This window comes from Cryptomeria japonica, chromosome 3 (assembly GCF_030272615.1).
Source record: "Cryptomeria japonica chromosome 3, Sugi_1.0, whole genome shotgun sequence".
Taxonomy (NCBI): Eukaryota; Viridiplantae; Streptophyta; class Pinopsida; order Cupressales; family Cupressaceae; genus Cryptomeria; species Cryptomeria japonica.
In genome coordinates this window covers 454365408-454385234 of record NC_081407.1, presented here as the reverse complement: position 1 = coordinate 454385234, position 19827 = coordinate 454365408, and the positions used below count along the sequence as shown (strand labels likewise).

Here is a 19827-nt window from a genome sequence, read left to right as displayed (position 1 = left end):
TCCGAAACCCGAAATTCACTTGTGAGCCCATTTTTGCATCAATTTATCCCTTCCCTTGTCAGTCTGGTTTGCACACACAATCTACCAAATCAATGGATTAAAGCATGGGCCTTATTTTGCAAGAAGATTTCAAGATTGGAGGATGATACAAAGAAGAGATACAACAACAATTCATGGTTGAGAGCATAGAATGCTTTCAAGACAAATATGGCCATGACATGGAAAGAGGAAGGCAGCCCTTTCCCTCTTGAAAAGCTAGTACTACCCCAAGCAAGAAGATAAGGTTGAAGTTCATTGGACAAGGACACAAAGAACATTAAGGATGCAAATTCTCATTCCGGTTCAAGATGCCTTCACTGATCCAGAATACTTCAAGTTCTAGCATCTTGAAGCGACATGAAGATCATCACAGACAAAGGATGATGTAGTTAGAGTTGTGTCTTTAGACACATGGAATAGTTTTAGTTATGCATTTGTAATTTTGTTTTGACAAGTTACATGTAAAAGTATTTTTTGTAAAATGCAAATTACACATTACTTGCACTTTTGTAATTACATGTAAGGCAACTACAAGTTGTGTCCAATTAGGACTGTAGTTGGAATAAGTCTTAGTTAATTATTGATGTCTTAGTTAGTTATTGAATAAGTCTTGGTGGTTGAGAGAATCTCTCAAGTTAGTTAGGATCCTCCCACCTTTTTCTCAAGGCTCCTCTTGTATAAATACTTGAGGGGTCTATTGTAATTTTTATCTTTTGGAAAGCAAGCAAAAACTCTACCAAATTTACAGCAAGAAGTCTTTGAGCTTATGTATGTGAATTGAAAGTTTTGAAGAATAATAAAGAAGGATTACTCAAGTTTTGAGTCTTTGAGCTACATGTTTGAGTTTGAATCTTCTTATTTCTTCCATGCAAAGTGTTTCTAAAGGAGCTTAGTCTAATCTGATTTGAAGTCTTTGAGCTGCAAGTAGAGAAGATTAATTAAAATAGGAAAATCTCTAGAAGGAGAAGCAAGTCTTTGAGCTTGTGTCTATTCTTGAGGAAAAATTATTGTTTGATAAGAAATAGCAGCAAGTCTTTGAGCTTGCATTAGTTCTTGTCTTTGTGTTGAAAGAATAGATTATTCCAGTCTTTGAGCTGTTGTCTTTTATTCGTTGTAAAATTTAGTATAGCAAAGGGTAGATAGGACTTCCAATAGTCAAGTCTTTGAGCTTGATATTGTTGTCCCGTCCCGAAGGAAGTGACGGGAGTCTTTGAGCTTTCAGGAAACTTCATTTCCTTTCTCTCGTTTTCAATTGAAGTTGTTACCATTATTATACATTTTCTTGCTATCACTTTTCTAAGGAGAGAAAAGGATATAGGCTTCCTTGAAGAAAGAAGGAAGACTGCTGTCCCATCCTATTTTTATTTCAGTTTTCGACAGATAGGGGGAACCTTCCCTTAATTAGGAGAGTTTCATACTCACACACTGTGGTTGAAGCCACAATTTTGTTTGCTTTCACGAGTGTACAAAATTTTCAACCAACAATCATGAAAATTTCAGTAACAAAACCAAGTATATCCAAATGAGCCCTTTGTAATTCTCCATGGAAGCTTCCAGAAAATCCATTTGATTTTCCCCCTCTTTTAATATTCATATTTACTTGCAATTGGGAATAATAATAATAAAGTGACCCCTTATATAATTTTAGTTAAGTTAAAGTCACTTTATGAATTAATTTTATATTCACCTTTTATCTCCCAATATTGGCGCCTATCTCCCATAAAACACTTTCTTAAATTAATTAAAACCTTATAACTCCCTAGGCGCCAAAATAAAGTCACTTTATGAAAACGACTTAAAAATCACTTTAATCCCCTTAATGTCATCATATCATAAAGTCATTTAATATAATTAATATTATTAAATTTAAACTTGATTTAACTTTAATAATTGCCAATATCAACTCATGAAAATAATCTATCCACTTTCCAGATTTAGATATGATGCCAATTGACAACCTCGGTGACTTACAATAGTAAGTGTGAATCAAAGTAACCTAAATGATCTCTGAAAGGCACACCACAAATAAACTGGGACATTGAGCTGAAGAGTACAACAATAAGCCCCAAAAGGTTAACTGAAAAGCCATAGAACATCCTCAAAAAGGTCCCCTAATCACCATGTTAGCCTACAAGGACAAAAGTCATAGGCTAACCTCTAGAAATAGATGATGCCTAAAAAGGGGACATTACAGCATATGATGAGTAAGTCCACTCCTCACTAACAAACATGTGCCTCAAAGTTCCCTTTACATAAAGTAAGGATTGTAATGTGATAAAATTAGTTGCAAACCGAGTTATTCCAAGACAAGCCAACTCCTTCATTTGTGAATTGCCTCATTAGGTTGAGGACCCATGTATAATTGTACATGTATCGGAAAAAAATTTGGCTCTCCGCACATATTTTGATCCGTGGAATCTTGTCAAGATCCTCCAATATGAGGTGAAGGCAATGAGCAACACAAGTCCACAATAATGATGGGTGCCTATCCATGACTAGTCTACCTGCGGCAACATAATTTGTGACTATTTGCACCACATTATCCTCACCAACCTCAGCCAAGATTCCCTCCAAAGCTTCACAAAAGAATTCAGCATTTGTTGTGTTTCCTAGAACATCAATAGATTTGATGAACACTATACCACTTGAGAAAGAAACATAGTCAATGATTCAATAGTGTCTAAATTTAAAATATTAATCATTAAATCAATGCATTTGAGAAAGTACAATAACCTAAGGAAGAAACAAGAAACTTTAGCAATGTTCTATTTCTTCTATTCGTCCAACCATCAATCACGATGGTGCAACCCTTCTTCCTCGATATCTCTCATTCTCATTAATTGCAGCTTTCACATCATCCACCTTTTGATACAAAATGGGGCCCTTTATCTCCACATCATTAGGGGCTTTGAACCCCACCCAGTAAATAATAATGGCATCCACCATGTTTTTCAATAAGGAGACCCAACAAAATAAATTAAATAGAATAAGTATTGTAAAATTTGAAAGTTTAAAATTGAATTCAACATACCTCTAAATATAAAAATTCAAGAGACAAAGAACCAAACTATGTATTTTAAAACAAAAAAAGAGGAATTACCTGGCTACATGGAATGAAATGGTGCAATAGAACCAAAAGTCTCCAATTGCACTTTTAGTTGCATCATGTTTATCTTTGTTCCAACCCATGCTCTCAGGTAAAGGTTGAGAACACAGAGTAGTGCATAACAAAGTATATGAATCTAACCTAGATGCACAAACTCTAGGCCTCAAGCTAGTGCCACTAACACTACCCCTACCCAAAGATGGACAAGATGAGGAATGGAAGAAGAAAACTCTCTAGTTCCACCAATGGCTGCCATTTCCTCTCTTTGCCTCTTTTTTAGTTCTTTTTGATGCTCAAAGATTTCTAATTGAACTTGTACTTCACACCTGATATCAATAGGCACACGTGAGCAAGGTTTAGTATCTCGTCTGGGTATATGTGCCAGATGGTATTTTAATTTGTTGATGCCTCCCACTAGCAAAGTTCGTTTGCAATGAAAACAAGTTATCTCTCCTTTCTTTTGTCCAGGGATAGCATGTTTCCAACAAGGGTCCGTTCCAACTAGGTTCCAAACATTGTGATAAAGAAAATTTATAAATCTAAAGAATGCTACAGTAACATATAAACAAAAAATTAACATTTATGGTTTAGAATTAAACTAATATAGAAAAAATCTAGGGTTTGCAACTATAAAACTAAAAAATATTTTACAAAAGCACCTAGGGTTTTTTTTCAACAAAAAAATTAAAACCACCTAGGGTTTGTTCTTTGGTTCACTAAAACAAAATAGAAAAAAAAATGTAAACGAGAAATGGATTTTTTAATTAAAAAACCTTCAAAATACAAACTTACCTCTTAAATCTTGTTTGAAATCAATGGTGAGCTCTTCTCAATCCTTTGTCAACCCCTCTAAATGCACTAAAAGTAGCTACAAACCTGTCCAAATGTGATTCAACCACCAATTTTTTCTCAATCTCCTTGTTGATTTCCTTCCAATACAATCCAATTTGGCCCAAAACTCTATTTCCTTCTTTGGCTTGAAAATAAATGTAGTTGCTTTTAGGGTGTAGGAGATGAACATAAGACCTTTTAAGTGAATTGGTTTTCTTGTTTTTTCTAATGTTTTTGACTGACCCAACCATAGTCAAGTCTTTTCATCAATACTTGCTTGGACTCGACGAGTTTGGCAAGTCTAAGAGACTCAGCAAGTCTAACAAGTCACTGACTATCGAGTTGCCTAGACTCATTTATGGTCGTCCACCTTGTAACTCGCCAAGTCTAAGCGATTCCTAGCAAATCCTACAACTTTGAGTTAGAAACAGCCTATTTGTGAGACTGACACTCAAAAAGCACCCAAGCATGTGTTTTTCTCTTGTTTGTCACTAAAGGTTGGCGGAAGTCCTTCAAGTGTGGGCTTCCTTGATGTTTGTTACTCAAGTTTGACAAAAGCACTCCAAGCATGCAACTATGTCACTAAGACCTCAATATCAAGAGCTCGAGCACATGTTTCCTTCATTTTTACCACTCAAGTGAATCAATATGCAAGTGCATAATTCTTCCTCTTTTGCTAGTTAACACTGCAAGGCCCACATTTTTAAAGCTCGTGTCACTAATATTTGTCACTTAGGCGTCAATTTTTTATACAATTTCCATTTAATAGCCCTTAAACCTTGCTCTAAGTGCCTCTTCATGCTAGCATTGTCATTTAGAACTTCGAATTTTCCTACAACTAGTGCATTTTTAAACTGATGCCACTCAAACAAAATCTAGGCACCCTTCTTATGCATCTCTGCCACTACACTGTGTTCTAAGCACCTATTTCATTCCTTGTCACTTGACTAGTCTCAACCATTTATTTTGTTCTCCTTCACCATTGAAATCGTTTCAAACTATCTTCATGCTATTTTTGATATTGTTTCTTTTGTTCTCCTTCACCATTTAAAACCTTTCAAAATATTTTCGATCCAATTGCCATTTAATAGCCCATTAACCTAAGTTGTTAAAGTTTGATCAGATTTAGAGGTTATAGTATTTTTAAATTTTTCTATATAATATGTTGATCACAATGTCTATAATTTTTTTCTTGGATATATATTAATATCAATGTAATATGAATATATATCAATCTGCAGAATTCTTAATATCAATATTAATAAGGAGATGCTTCAATACAATGAGATTGCAATGCAGATCAGAACTGTATATATAATGCTGCCGATATATCCTTGATCCAACGATTCTAAAATATATATATATATATATTGCTGAGACTTCTTTAGCACTTATCGATTTCGATACCTCCCCAGTCATACTGGATCGAATATAAATATTAATGAGTAGGGACATGTCTCTACGTAGACATGTCTGTCCACTGAACACAAACTAATGTTAATCAACGTGTGTTGGCTGTTAATTATCATCGATACTAATATTGATTCATATTGTAATTTTAACCAAGGTCGATACTCATTATCGAACCGTAATGACATCAATGCAACATTAATATATATGATATCGGTATCATAGTATGCTATCATTGATAGCATAGTATGATATAAATATCAGCAATGTGGATATCGATACTCAATATCGATGTATGTCTAAATTAATATCAACAATGTGATTAGTATTAACAGCATGATTAACATTGATGATATGAACAAAATTAACAGCATGATTAATAATAGTTATATTTCAATCACGTATATGATAAATAATCATAGCAAAATACAGAAGAAGGATAGAGATCAAATGATCAAGACTAGTAGGCCACTTATGCATTTGATTTCATCGATAGGAATAATTCGATCGAAGCTACAATTCATTAACACTCCCTCTTAGCTAGGGAGGATGATTACTATCCTCATGTAAACACAACAGATCCATATATTGTGTGGGAGGGATATCACCTCAATGTGATATCAGGAGTTATGAAATATCCACGAATGTCACCTCATGGTGACATTAGGAGTAATGGCATGTCCACGAATATCAAGTCACGTGATATTCACCATACTCACAATATCCTTTTTGGTATGTGCACTAGCATCAAGTCACATGATGCCTACCAAAAGAATATCTGCTCATGGCATATCCACGGATATTATGTCACATAATATCCACCATGAAATATCTCACTAATATAACTCATTGTGGTTACTCACCACTCAGTTAATATCACTTAAGAGATATGAACTATCATGACATGTCCACGGATATCAAGTCACATGATATCCATCATGATAGTAAGGTTTAACTATTGTAAAGTCGTCACCTTACAACAGTAACCATAAGAACAAGTGTACATCATTGAAAGATCGTCACCTTTCAAGATGTTCACAGGGGCCCATGAAGTCATGCAATCACACACATGACAAAAGAGTTTACACATTAAACATCTTTCAAATATATTAGCACAATAAATTTATATTGTTGAGACTCAATCTCTGAAAATAAGTTTACATTTCTACCATACCAAGCTTACCTCTAAAGTATTCCACCTTAGTTTTGGAGAGAGGTTTGGTGAGAATGTCTGTTGTTTGTTCATCTATACTAATATATCTCAATTGAATAACATTTCTCTCCACCATGTCTGTAACATAATGGTAAGGGATCTCAATGTGCTTTAATCTATCATGGAATACTAGATTCATCGAAAGCTTTATACAACTTTGGTTATCACAGTGGACGATCGTGGGATCCAAGGATTGTCCAAACAATCCTACAAGAAGTTTTCTTAACCACACAGCTTCTCAAGCTCCCATAGATGCTGCAATGTACTCGGCTTCAGTGGAACTATGTGCAACTGAAGATTGCTTCCTGCTCAACCAGGAAATCATGGCTGATCCTAAGCTGAAGCAACACCCCGAAGTACTCTTACAATCAACTACACTTCCAGCCCAATCTGAGTCAGTATATCCATGCAGATTTAGATCTACATTATTATATCTTAATCCATATTCAATTGTGCCACGTAGGCATCTCAGAATATGTTTTGCTGCAACTAAGTGTAACAATCTTGGTTCACACATAAACTGACTGAGTGCATTTGTTGCATAACAAATATCTGGTCTGGTGTTGACCAAGTACATCAAGGACCCAACAATCTGCCGGTAGAGAGTGGAATTTGCTAATTCAGAGTTTGTTGCCGCTTCTTTTAACTTATGTACATTTGTCTCCATGGGTGTAGACATTGGTTTACAATCCATCATTCCAAACCTTTTCAAAATGTCAATAGTGTATTTTCCTTGATTTAGGATAATACCATCAGCCTGCTTCCATACTTCTAAACCAAGAAAATAGTGTAGAAGACCCAAGTTCTTCATGTCAAATTCACATGCTAGGTCTTGTTTACACTTGGTGATGAGATGGTCTTCTCTTGTAATCAATAAGTCATCAACATAAAGAATGAGAATCAACATGTCACCATTTATTACCTTGAAGTAAAGGTTCGGATCTGCATCAGTCTTGGAGAAACCTAATCCTGAAAGATAGTTGTCTATCCTCTCATACCAGGCTCGAGGAGCCTGTTTAATACCATATAGAGCCTTCTTTAATTTGCAAACATGAGAACCATTTCCATGTACCAGAAATCCCTCAGGTTGCTCTAGGTACACTTCCTCTTCTATTATGCCATTAAGAAAAGCAGTCTTCACATCCTTTTGGTGAATCTCCCATCCCTTTGATGCGGCAATGGCAATCACATTCCTGACGGAGGTATATCGAGCAACTGGAGCAAATGTTTCTTCATAATCAATTCCCTCCTTTTGTGAAAAACCTCTAGCAACAAACCTTGCTTTATATTTTTCAATGCTCCCATCTGTAGCATGTTTGATTTTGAAGAGCCATTAAGATGAAACTACTAATTTGTCTTTTGGTCTAGGTACAATGTCCCAGACATGGTTCTTAAGTATAGATTGGTATTCTTTTGTCATGGCATCTTTCCAAACTTGATGTTTGAAGGCTTCCTCAACACTAAAAGTTTCTGATTTGATGATTTCACTCATAAGTGCAACATAGCTAGAATATCTATTAGGTCTCTTGCTTTCCCTGAAGGTTCCTTTTGGAGCTGCATAATTTTCAGCTTCTTGAATCATTTTCCTCGCCCATAGAGGTCTTTTACGATTCACAGTAGGGTCTCTAGGCTCATCAGCAGAATCCATAGGTTCATTGTGATTATTATCTTCTATAGGTTCACGTGTCTCCCTCTGAATCTCAGAAGCATGATCCTCTTCCATATTTAGAGGAGACTCATCATCAATTTCATTAATGTCTTTAGATCTTTTGAATGCAACATCTTCTTCAAATATTACATCCCTGCTAAGCTCAATTAATTTTTGTCCAGGGATATAAATTCTATAGGGTTTAGATGATTCGCTGTAGCCAACAAATATTCCCTTTTTCCCTGAGGGTTCTAGCTTAGATCTTTTCCCTTTGGGTATGTGGATGTAAACAAGACAACCAAAGATTCTAAAATGACTTATGTCAGGTTTTATCCCTATAAATGCTTCATCAAGGGTTTTGTTATCTAGAAGGGAGTGAGGACATCTATTTTGAATGTAAACAACAGTACTATAGGCTTCAACCCAGAAGGAGGTATGAAGGAGGTATGAAGGTTTTGGTCATGCATCATAGCTTTGGCTCCTTCTACAATAGTTCTATTTTTCCTTTTTGCTACCCCATTTTGTTGAGGGTTGTAAGGAACAGTGAACTCCCTCTTAATCCCAGCAATATTACAAAAGTCTTTGAAGTTATCAGAAATGTATTCCCCCCCATTATCTGACCTTAGGGTTCTGATTCTTTTGCCTGACATATTCTCTACTAGAGCCTTGAATTCCTTAAGTAACAGTGAACTCCCTCTTAATCCCAACATTATTACAAAAGTCTTTGAAGTTATCAGAAATGTATTCCTCCCCATTATCTAACCTTAGGGTTTTGATTCTTTTGCTTGACATATTCTCTACTAGAGCCTTGAATTCCTTAAATCTTATAAAAACTTCATTAGACTCTTTACATTTCAGAAAATACATCCATGTTTTCCTAGAGTAGTCATCTACAAAAATAACATAGTACAAAAATCCTCCTAAAGAGGTTACTGTCATAGGTCCACATAAATCTGTATGAATGAGTTCTAATACATTTTTCGATTTACTTTCACTACTATGAAAGGTGCCCTTTGTGTTCTTTCCTAAGGCACACCCTTTGCAAGTTCCTTCATGATCTTGTTTTAGTTTAGGTAAGCCTGTCACAATTTTCTCTATTGAAGGCAACGCCCAAAAGTGAAGATGCCCTAATCTTCTATGCCATATCTCACTTGTAGTAGAAGATTCATGAATTAAGGCTTGAGAAGGAGGAGTGCAAAGTTTGTATAGGAATCCATGTCAAATTCCTATGGTGTGAGCTTTCTTTATATTTGAGTTCTTAGGCCATGCTAGAACTTTACCATCCATGAAAGTAATTCGGTATCCTTTGTCTTCAAGGGCTGAAATGGAAACCAAATTTCGCTTGATACCTGGCACAAACAATATGCCTGTCAGTTGAAGAGAGATGCCTGATTTTAGTTGAATTGTGCAGGTTCCGATTCCTTTCACAAGGTAGTTGGAATCATCTCCATTGGTGACTTCTTAATCTGAATTTTCCACTAGGCTATCAAGATGTTCTCTAAATCCTGTTATATGTCGGGATGCTCCACTGTCTATGACCCAAGTATTAAGGCTGGTAAATACTTGGCTTGATAGGGCTGAATAGAATACAAGTCTTTCAGAGTCCTTATCTGAGCTTGTTTTACTAACTTCTGCTAGGGAGGTTTGAGGCTTAGGCCTATCCGGACACTTCATTGCAAGGTGACCATATCTGTCATACCTAAAGCATTGTACTTTAGACATGTCCCTTTTTCTCTTGAACGAGCATTTTCCATGGGAGTCCTTTCCTTTCTTCCGTTTGAAGTTGCCTTTCTTCCCTTTCTTATGAGAATTAGAATTTAAGACTTGAATATCTTCATTTGAGAAGTTTAATCCAGTTCCACTAGTTATCAGCCTTGACTCTTTTTGAATGCAGTCGGTTTTTAAACGATCAAACTTAGGAAGTTTAGATCGAGCACTTATCCCTTGTATGAATGCTTCCCAAGATGTAGGGAGTCCGTTGAGAGCCAACATTGTTAACTCCTTGCTATCAATTATGTGTCCAATGGTGGATAGCTGATCTCTTAACTCTGTTATCCTCATGAAGTAAGACATGATGGTTTCTCCCTTGTTCATCTTGACATGGTGGAGTTGCTGTTTTAGAGCAAGAGCCCTGCTAGTATTATTTAATTCATACATGTTTTGATTGTATTCTGTATTCTTATATATTATATCAAACAATGATGTAGTTTAATGCTAGTATTATTAGCACTGTTACAATAATTTGTGTAAACTGAGTTTTGATTGTATTCTGTATTCTTATATATTATATCGAACAATGCTGTAGTTTAATGCTATCTGAGTATATGATTGTATATAATTTGCCTTTCACCTATTTTAATTCTCATAGTTCTGTTTAAGAAACATCTACCTTAATTTATATTCAGAGATGCATATATTTGGTTTCTAATCCATATCATAAACTGACTGAATAATTTAATGTTAACTCAGAAAATTATATAAATACGTACCTGTTACTGTACTGGCTGTTCTTCCTTATCCTCTTCCACAGACTTAGCCATTACCTATCCCACTTTTTTCTTTCCTTTATATCTCTCAATGAGAGGGAGAGGTCACAACTCTTCATCATGTATGCCCTTTGGCAGGAGACACACCCTTTCACCATTAGCAATCTTTGAAAGAGTGCGACTCTTCATTATTTTTGCCCTTTGAAAGGGACACAACCTTTCACAATCAGATCTGCACTTCTTATTTAAGTCAGTTCTGCACTTCTGATTCCCAAATTATCCCCCTCTTAAATGAGGTTCTCTTCTCCCTTTTATATCTCATTGTTGATGGAGTCACAACTTTTCCTTCCATGTCTTTTGACCATTCATTAGCTTAATTAGATTTTAATTAATTATATTTAATTATATTCTTTTATATTTCAATTTAAATTATAATATTCAAATTTTATTATTATTATTTATTATTAAATTCTATTTCAAAGTGGGGACATTACATGATTCATGGTGAAGCCTAATGTTCATACAATTTGGAATTTGTTGATTGCAAATTGCAAATTGCAGTGCATAGTTAGAATGAACTTAATTGAAGGCTTAACTTCAATTTATTTATGCTTGTTGTTCATGGTGTCGATGCACATAAGTGATATGAAAATCATCCGCTTATCCTTAGGAGATTGCACCATCTTTGTGTAGTTGCTTCCTTATGGCAGAGCAAAGCTTGGTTTGATTTCATCAAGTCAACAATCATTTCTTACATCCATAGGTGTTAGCTTAGATTTCCTTAACCCTTCATCCTTTTGTCTTTTATTTTCCAAGTAAGTTTAGATTGCACGTTCCGGTTGCTTTTGCAAAACATTAGTCCCTTTGAGATTATCAGCATTATCACATCAAATAAACTAGGTCTATCCAGAATTAAAGGAGATTATTTGCATTGTAAACATTGGAGTTGCCTTATTTGATCATATTCTTTAGCATATGAGTTTTCTTTGTTCAAGAGAGGATACAATACTTAGTAATTTCATCTAAGTTTGAAGTGTCCTAAAAAACATATCAACAAGATGGTGACAAAGTAAAGCATTTATCCATTTGATTTCCTAACAAAACTAAAGAGAACACTTTGACTACTAGCTTGCTGTTATCTACAATAAACTAGTCAATCTCCAAAGTCCATGTTATAATCGATAAATACTAAGAGTTTGGGGAAAGATTTTCTAACTAGAGACATTAAACTAAAAAGGTTCCGAGCAATGACTATCATACTAAAGAAGGGAAATTTACATCACACATGGCAAGCACAGACCAAACTCTAAATTTGTGCTAATTGATCCTTTCAGAATCTACATAATAGTACTAAGGAAACATCACTTACAATGTTGAGGGAAACCATCGAATAAGTCACAATTGACCATAAGACAAAACAACCAGGTTTAATTAGCATTCTTTAAGACTGAAAATGATTTTTTTTTTCTTTTTGAGAAAGATCAAACAATAGATTCTATTTGAGGATGTCACACTTGACAATAATGCAAGATGATCAAATTCAATTGACAAAATTTTGTAAGACCAAAAATGATTTTTATCTTGTTCTAAAGAAAGATCAGACCATGGACTCTCTTTGAGAAGGTCCTCTCTTTTGTCAGCTTTAATCATGCAAATTGTATATCTTCAATTCTTTCAAATAAAAACCACAATATAACACAGATTTCTAAGCAGATGGTATATTTATACTTTTGCATCAATTAGGTTGATGGACTAGTAAAAGAGAAGAAGGAGAGGCAATGTGTAATCATGGATCAAGAAGAAACAAACTTACTCCTCCACGTCCACCCCTTGCAACAAGTATCTCATCACCAGGATGAGTAAGATCTGCAAGAAGTTTTCCCCCCCGTTTCCGCTTCACCACAGTTCCTAGCATACAGTATAGCTTATATATGAATAACAAGAACCTTTCTGCCAAAAACAAGAGTTATGAACCAAATATTTTACACATTGATGTTCCTTTTTATAGCAATATAATGTTGGCAAAACATCACAAGGAGAAAGGGGTCTAAAACTGTCGTAGATCAGATTCTACTGACCTACAGGAACTGGGATTCGCAAGGTAGGTGCTGCAAAACCATCATGCAACATAGGAGTCAAAGTCCCCATTGCATCAACATTCCCTCCACGCTTTGCATTATATCTGCTTATCTGATGTAGCTCTAGCAAAGAGTCTTTGCTCTCATCTGCATAAAGTACTACATCTCCTCCATGCCCACCCATGGGTAGAATCAAATTTCCATCTGGGTCTCGCTTATAAGAACCTTTTCTTTTTACTTTCTCTTTCGTCTTTTTCCCTTGAGTTTTCCGTTGCATTGCAGGCATTGGCATGCTAAGAACTCCACCATGCCCCCCATCACCCGAGCGCACGGTAATGACAACATGATCAAAATATTTATGGGGCTCTCTTTCCAAATTATGTGGAGCAGAAACAGATAGATCTTTACTCTTTATCAATGTGCATCGTATCTTGTGACCCTTGATGCAGCCCACTACACTTTGACCTGCCTTCACCCATGGACAGATCAACAAACTGAAACATAGGATATTAATGTTCCACAAAGAAAAGCATGTCGACGCTAAACTTAAATATCATAATTCTTCCATAGTGAAATTGAATGAAGAAATTACAATATAACATCAACAAAATGATCACAAGTGACGATTTAACTTAAAGTTAATCTCAAAACTTAAGAAGCTAAACAAAGACACAAAATTGACACCTTTAACTAAAATCATTTAAGATAGCAACTACTCTCAATTCTCCACAACCTTCTAAAATAAGAATATGATGAAGAGAATAATATGAGTTTCTTTATCATATGATGAAAGTAATGGAGAATTTTCATATGGAAAATTTAATCTTTTGTTTGTAAATTTAAGGCCTGAACAAATACTATAAAAAATTTAATTATATTCAACAAAGAGAACAAGCAATAGCACCTATAAGTTCTAAGGCAACCCATAAGGAATATATGGAGGAGCATGCAAGTAACGAACAATGAGACTCTGTTCAATGTTTACATCATTACTACTACTAGCATCGATCGTAGCTACAGATATATGCTATGTAAAAGCCTAATTAAACTAAAATGCACAATCATACAAATCTGTTTTGGACACATAAGGTTTGTTGTAGTTAATTCTATATTTAAGGCTTTCTGAGATTTAATACAGATGGGACACCACGACAAAGAGAGGAAGCATAAAGTTATTTGTAGATAATACCATAGTTAAATCTTTTTAGCATTCAATTCGATGACAAATTTTCTTTGGTCTACCCATTTTCTCACGCCATCCTTTACAACAATAAAATAATTATTTTTGATTGAATTTACACTAATGACGATATAATTGCATATCCAACAATATAGAAGTGTGCAATTTCCAATATAAATTAGATTACTAATAATGTATATTAACAGTGTTGTGATACCCAAATGTAATATGTCGTGTAAGGTAATATTACACATCTGATCTTCTCAAGGAAAGTGATGAACCCTAGGAAGAGTGGGTTAAGCTCAACATGGATAGTGCCTCCAAAAGTGATCCAAGTCACATAGTGTAAGGCAGAATTATGCAGTATCATAACACCAGCCCCAAAGTTTCTTATAGGATATAAAATCCAACTGCATAATGTAGCAAAAGCTATTGGTATTCAGAAAGGACTATGGTGAGCATTCTCTTTGAGTAGAGATAGAATAATCTTGAAAAATTACATATGCCTGAAGAAGGATACTACCAATAGTAATTATGATCCATGCACAACTGCATGGCATCAGCAAACCATTTATACTCTACACAGCTTAGTTCACTTAGCTTGTTCCAATATGTTGTGCCATTGTCATGTGCCCAATTTTTGCCCTTCTTTAGTAACAACATTTCTAGCAGGGTTGGTCTAATCTGGTTCCCATAGGCCAGCAGACCGTGGAGGGAACCAACTCAGGGGCTTAGAGAGTCATGCATGAGCCTTTCAGGCAGTTTGAAGCAGTTGACGGCAGTTTCCTAAAATTTATGAAGGATCCCTATTTTTTAGGGATTGACTGGGAGTGGTCTATGGGGCATCCAAAGACCTCTGGGAACATTTTGGAGACTTTGAGTGCATCTCCTATTTTTTAGGAGGAACTCACAGTTCACTAACAGACCTTCCAGAGCTGCACACAGCAGAGGAGGACCATTGGGATTCAGTTTCAGGTTGACAAGTCCAGTCTCCTACTTTTTAGGAGCATCCCTAGATTTTAGGGGAAAACTACTAGTTGGCTTATGTGGCTCAGGCATTATCCACAGGCAGGTGGTTTCGATCAGTTTACAGTTCTAAGTTTATTTGAGCACTTGATGGATAAAATAGGAAATATTAAAATATTTCCTAAGTTGATTAAATAATTAAAAGGTGATTATATTAATCACTTAAATTATTATATTATTAAATAAAAGCCATAACACCTTTCCTAGGCGTGGCAACTTGGAGTTGGTTTAAGTGATTTTGGCCCCATTCAATGAATAATTGATCCCTCTAGCCAATCAAGCTTCTAAAGGGATTGTCTTGCAAATAAAATAAAGTTATTTAATTAATTAAAAAGGGCAAATGAAACCCTAATTCGAAATTAGGGTTTGGGCTGAAAATAAAAGGTGTTTGGGAGCTCATTTTGTACATCTATGATTGGAAAATTATTATTTTTGAGAGCCATTTAGTCTTTGCAAGTTTGCAACGTCTATTGCAGGTGTCAGAATAGAATTTGGAGACGGAAACCTTCAGATTTGGGTGAGAGGATGAAATTCCTCTCATTTTTAAGCTACTGATTTTGCCTGGAATGTTCATATTTTGCCAATAAGGGCCAAAAACCAGTATTTGTTAGCAGCTACAGCAGGGTTACTGTCAGATAATCAGATCTGAGCACTTTGGTTGACACTTTCAGCAAGTTATTGTTTTTTCATGTCAGTCGTACCTCTCCTAGGTTAGTCATACCATCCGAATCAGCCTGTGGGATGCAAATAAATTAATAAAGGGAATTTAGCAACAGCTATTGGTTGGAAAATCATTGTTGGGAGGTCACTAGGGCAGATCAATGATCTCTTCTGTGAATTCAGGGCACATTTGAATGATATCAGCAAATTAGAGGGGAAAATGGGGTCAATTTGGTGACCTCTCCTGACAAGATTTTAGAATAAGCTTCAGAATTGCCAGCCATCCATTCAATTGTTTTTGATAATTATTGTTTAGAAGAATTAAACTCATCGGAACTGTTGGTGCACTTTGGAAGCTCCTGTAGCAGTATTTTCCTTCAATAAAGTCAATAGAGAAACCCTCCAGGCAATGCGTTGGACCCCTGGTAGGCCAATTTGGCATGTTAGTGTTGAAATTCAATTATTCTTTGTATTTGTTAATTGCTGTTAGTAAATCAGACATTCTGAAATTTAGTTTCAGTAGTTGTCATTTGTTATTGCTTGCATTTCTACATTGCATCATACATTCTATCATCTTAAAACCCCAAAAAACGCATTACACTCAAACTTCCTCAAGGAAACTCCTAGCTACAATTCGTTGGTCAAAGATTGATTTTGAAACAATACAAATCAGAATTGTGCCATCTCCTAGTCAGGATCTTTCAGCCATGGAAAACTCAATGTCCGTAATTGTCGTTTCTTGTGTGTCTTTGAAATTGATTGTCATTGTATGTTAACCCATTCAACTTGTGGTCTCCTTGGTCAATTTGCAAGGTCGCATTGTCACAATCTTTGTTTGTAGATTAACAAATTTTATGAGATGATGGAGGTTGCAGTTTTTCAATATGAAATAATGATGAGGTTAGAAGGTTGTTGATGGCACGAGTGAAGAAGGAAAAGTATAAACATTGCTTAAGTTCAAAAAGTTCCTCCTTGGCTTAGATATCTAACTTTTCTGCCTTAGTGTTGTTAATCAATTCCATATGGGATAGGGGCTGATCAGAAAGTACACACTGAAAATGATAGCTTTTATTTATTATGAATCGACTTGCTTGAGTCTTGAATTACTCTCTAGTTTTACCTATTAGGATACTTATACACAAACTAAAACAGTGCATCTAATATAGAGTTTGACACTCCTTAAACTGACTGATAAAAAACAACTAAACAATCTCCCAGATTAAGTCACCTTACATGAAGTTTTCCAACTGACAATATAAATTAAAAATAAAGACTAAAGGCTAGGCAACTAAATAATAAAAAATTATCTTAAAAATAGTGACTGAATTATTCTAAAAGAACAACTAATGAATAAATAAATAACATAAATTTCGTTTCCTAAACATTGTCTTGGACTGCTAAAAAATAACACCAAAAATAAAATTTGCTATTATTAATTGTAATTGAAATTGCAGGAAACCATCAAATGTATGAAAACATCTTCAAAAACAACCGTTGTTCTTTACATCAACCAACTATTATCGTCATCAGCAATAGTTCAACTTTTTCAACATCAATAGTCCAACTTCATAAGCATTCTGTTGTTTGACATCAGATTTTCCCACATTCTCCCCCTTGATGTCAAATTCCTATATCTACAACTTTGTCTTCAACTCTAATGTTATATTTCCTAGCCCTTGTTGGAGGCAATATTGTACATGAAAATAAAACTAGTTAATTAAGTTGTAATTGTCTTGGTTAGTTGGCAACCGAGGGGTGGCAGTTGCGGTGCGACAGTTGGCGCTCGCACCCCCTCGGTATCTTTATATACTTCTGAGTGTAACTTGTGATGGGGAACAATTATGAAGGGAATAACATCTCTGATATTGCATCTGATATCTATGGCATTATTATTCTGCATTACGTGTTTTATCTGTGTGCTTTAAGTTATTCACCCGAGAGGGCAAACATTTGGCGCCACTGCCTAGACGTACTCGGGAACGGAAGACACGGATGGCACACGGACACGATGGGCCTACCCATTGGTGAGATAAACCCAGAGGCCAATGACTCGCAAACCGAGCTCTACAACGGAGAAGACACTGCGACGAAGGAATTTTCAATTCTGCTCCAAGTAGCCATCGAGACCTACGTCCGACGAGAGGCCACGGAGGCGGAAATCCCACCAAGTGCCGTGTGGACAGTGCTGGAGGTTAGCCCGGCAGTAAATCCGTTGATGAACCATCTTCCCCGGTTGCTTGCACAGGCATCGCTGGCACAACAAGCTCGCCTGGAGGAGATTGCCCAGGAAGAGCGACGCCAACAGATCCTTCAATAGTACGAAGAAAGAAGCCGACGGGAAGCAGAACAGGATGGCGCCAGGCCAGGAAGGAATTGAACCTTGAACCTTCTATATTCAAATAAAAGTGTCATTGACACGAGTTGTATCTGACGAAATGAATTAATAAAGACGTGTTTTGGTTTATGTATTGTGAATTATGGAAATGTACGGCAATTAATGCCCAACCTATTGAATAAAGATAGAAATAAAAAAGCAGAAACGGACGAGTGTGAGGCCGCGCAGAGGGCCTTGATTCTGGAACAGCAAGTAGAACGTAGACAAAGGCTAAGGCAACTTGCCGAAGGATGACCTGCCGAAGGGTGGCCCAAAGGGAACCAAGGAGGTATCACGGAGGGTGCAGAAGCCGAAGAAAATTTCTATGCATCGCCAGAACACCGTAGGGTGCGGAGCCACAAAGAGTTTCTGGAGGAAACAAGGTTACGGCGGAATCTAGTCGAGGAGACTCGAGATCAGTTTAGAAACTTATCCCTTACACCACGAAGTGAGGATCACCAAAGGGAGCCAGGAGTGGGTGCGGGTGAGAACGAAGGGGAGGACAACCGTACGGCTGTAGGTGCTACACACAGCAGGCAAAACACTGTACCCCCAGTCACCCACGCAAGACACACCACCGGCGTCGGAGGGAGCAGCGCAGGGGCTCAGACACAGCCACAGCCACCTTAGGGGAGACAACCCCCATCAATGGCAAGTAAACAAAAACTACCGAAGTTCAACGACGACGGGAAGGAAGATCCCGTCCGCCATTGTCGAACGTGCGAAACCATATGGTCAGCAAACGGTGTTACCGATCAAGACGAATGGGTAACAATTCCCAGCAACCTTGAGGGGAGTAGCCATAGACTGGTACTCAAATATGGATAAGGCCAAAGTTGGCACATGGCCCGACCTGAAGAAGGAGTTTGGGATAGAGTTCCGCCTCCTGAGAGATGATAACGAAATAGTCGCCGAAATCTATGGAACAAAGTAGAACAAGGACGAGACTGTCCGAGCCTATAGTCGACGGCTGAAGGAATTGTTGGGGAAAATGGAGAGTCAACCAGCGGATGGGTTGAAAAAGAGATGGTTCGTGGAGGGATTGAAACACTCCCTCCGAAAGAAGATGAAAATTGTTCCACCGACATCGTACGAAGACGCATACAATAGAGCGATGGATCTTGAGAGCGAGACCAAGACATCAAAGAAAAAAAAGAAGGATAGCTCATCCGAGGAGGATGACTCTTCACAAGAAAGCAGCAGCGATGGGGAGGCTGTCAAACGGGTACAAGCGCTCCAGAAAGACATGGAGCGAATGAGGAGGGAATTCAAAACAATGAGAAGCACTGGTCGAACCGAAGGGGACATGGTGCACTGAGTGCAAAGAGGAGGGGCATACAAAGGGTACTTGCCCGAAGAAGGCATTCTGCGAGATTTGCCAATTGATGGGACACTCCACCAAGGAGTGCCCATACAACATGAAAACCAAAGTATGCAAATGAACCAGGTGTTGTTCACGGAGCAGGCCACAATATCCGCACCAGCGAGTACAGGCCAACAAACTAACACAACGGCATCATCTAGAGGGTACCGGGATAACAGACGCAGCAACGGAAGAAATAACAACAGTAACAATAACAGAAACCGGATCCAGTATGACGCAAAGGGCCGGCCAATGATCCAGTGTAGGGCCTGCAATCAGTGGGGACACTTTGCCCGCGATTTCACAAAGGAAGCCAACCCTCAGCACCTCTGCCGATGGTGCGGGCCAGGTGACCATGAGGACGCAAATTGCCCGAAGCCTGGTGTAAACCTTCTAAACATAGAGCCCACGAA

The 19827-nt window shown here is 37.0% G+C and overlaps 1 protein-coding gene across 5 annotated transcripts in view; it reads right to left on the bottom strand.

Annotated features, from left to right (window-relative positions):
• Positions 1 to 19827, bottom strand: part of LOC131062630 (probable GTP-binding protein OBGC2) — a 221799-nt gene that overhangs the window by 175758 nt on the left and 26214 nt on the right. For 4 of the 5 annotated variants that reach the window (XR_009111344.2, XM_057997895.2, XM_057996621.2 and 1 more), the window contains exons 2-3: positions 12812 to 13280; positions 12547 to 12641 (exon numbers count right to left, since the gene is read on the bottom strand). Coding sequence is in view for 4 of the 5 variants with exons in the window: in XM_057997895.2 (XP_057853878.2) it covers positions 12547 to 12641; positions 12812 to 13280 (564 nt within the window). In the remaining variant the exon portion in view is untranslated. The remainder of the gene's footprint in view (positions 1 to 12546; positions 12642 to 12811; positions 13281 to 19827) is intronic. The other variant, XM_057997252.2, reaches the window with a different exon arrangement.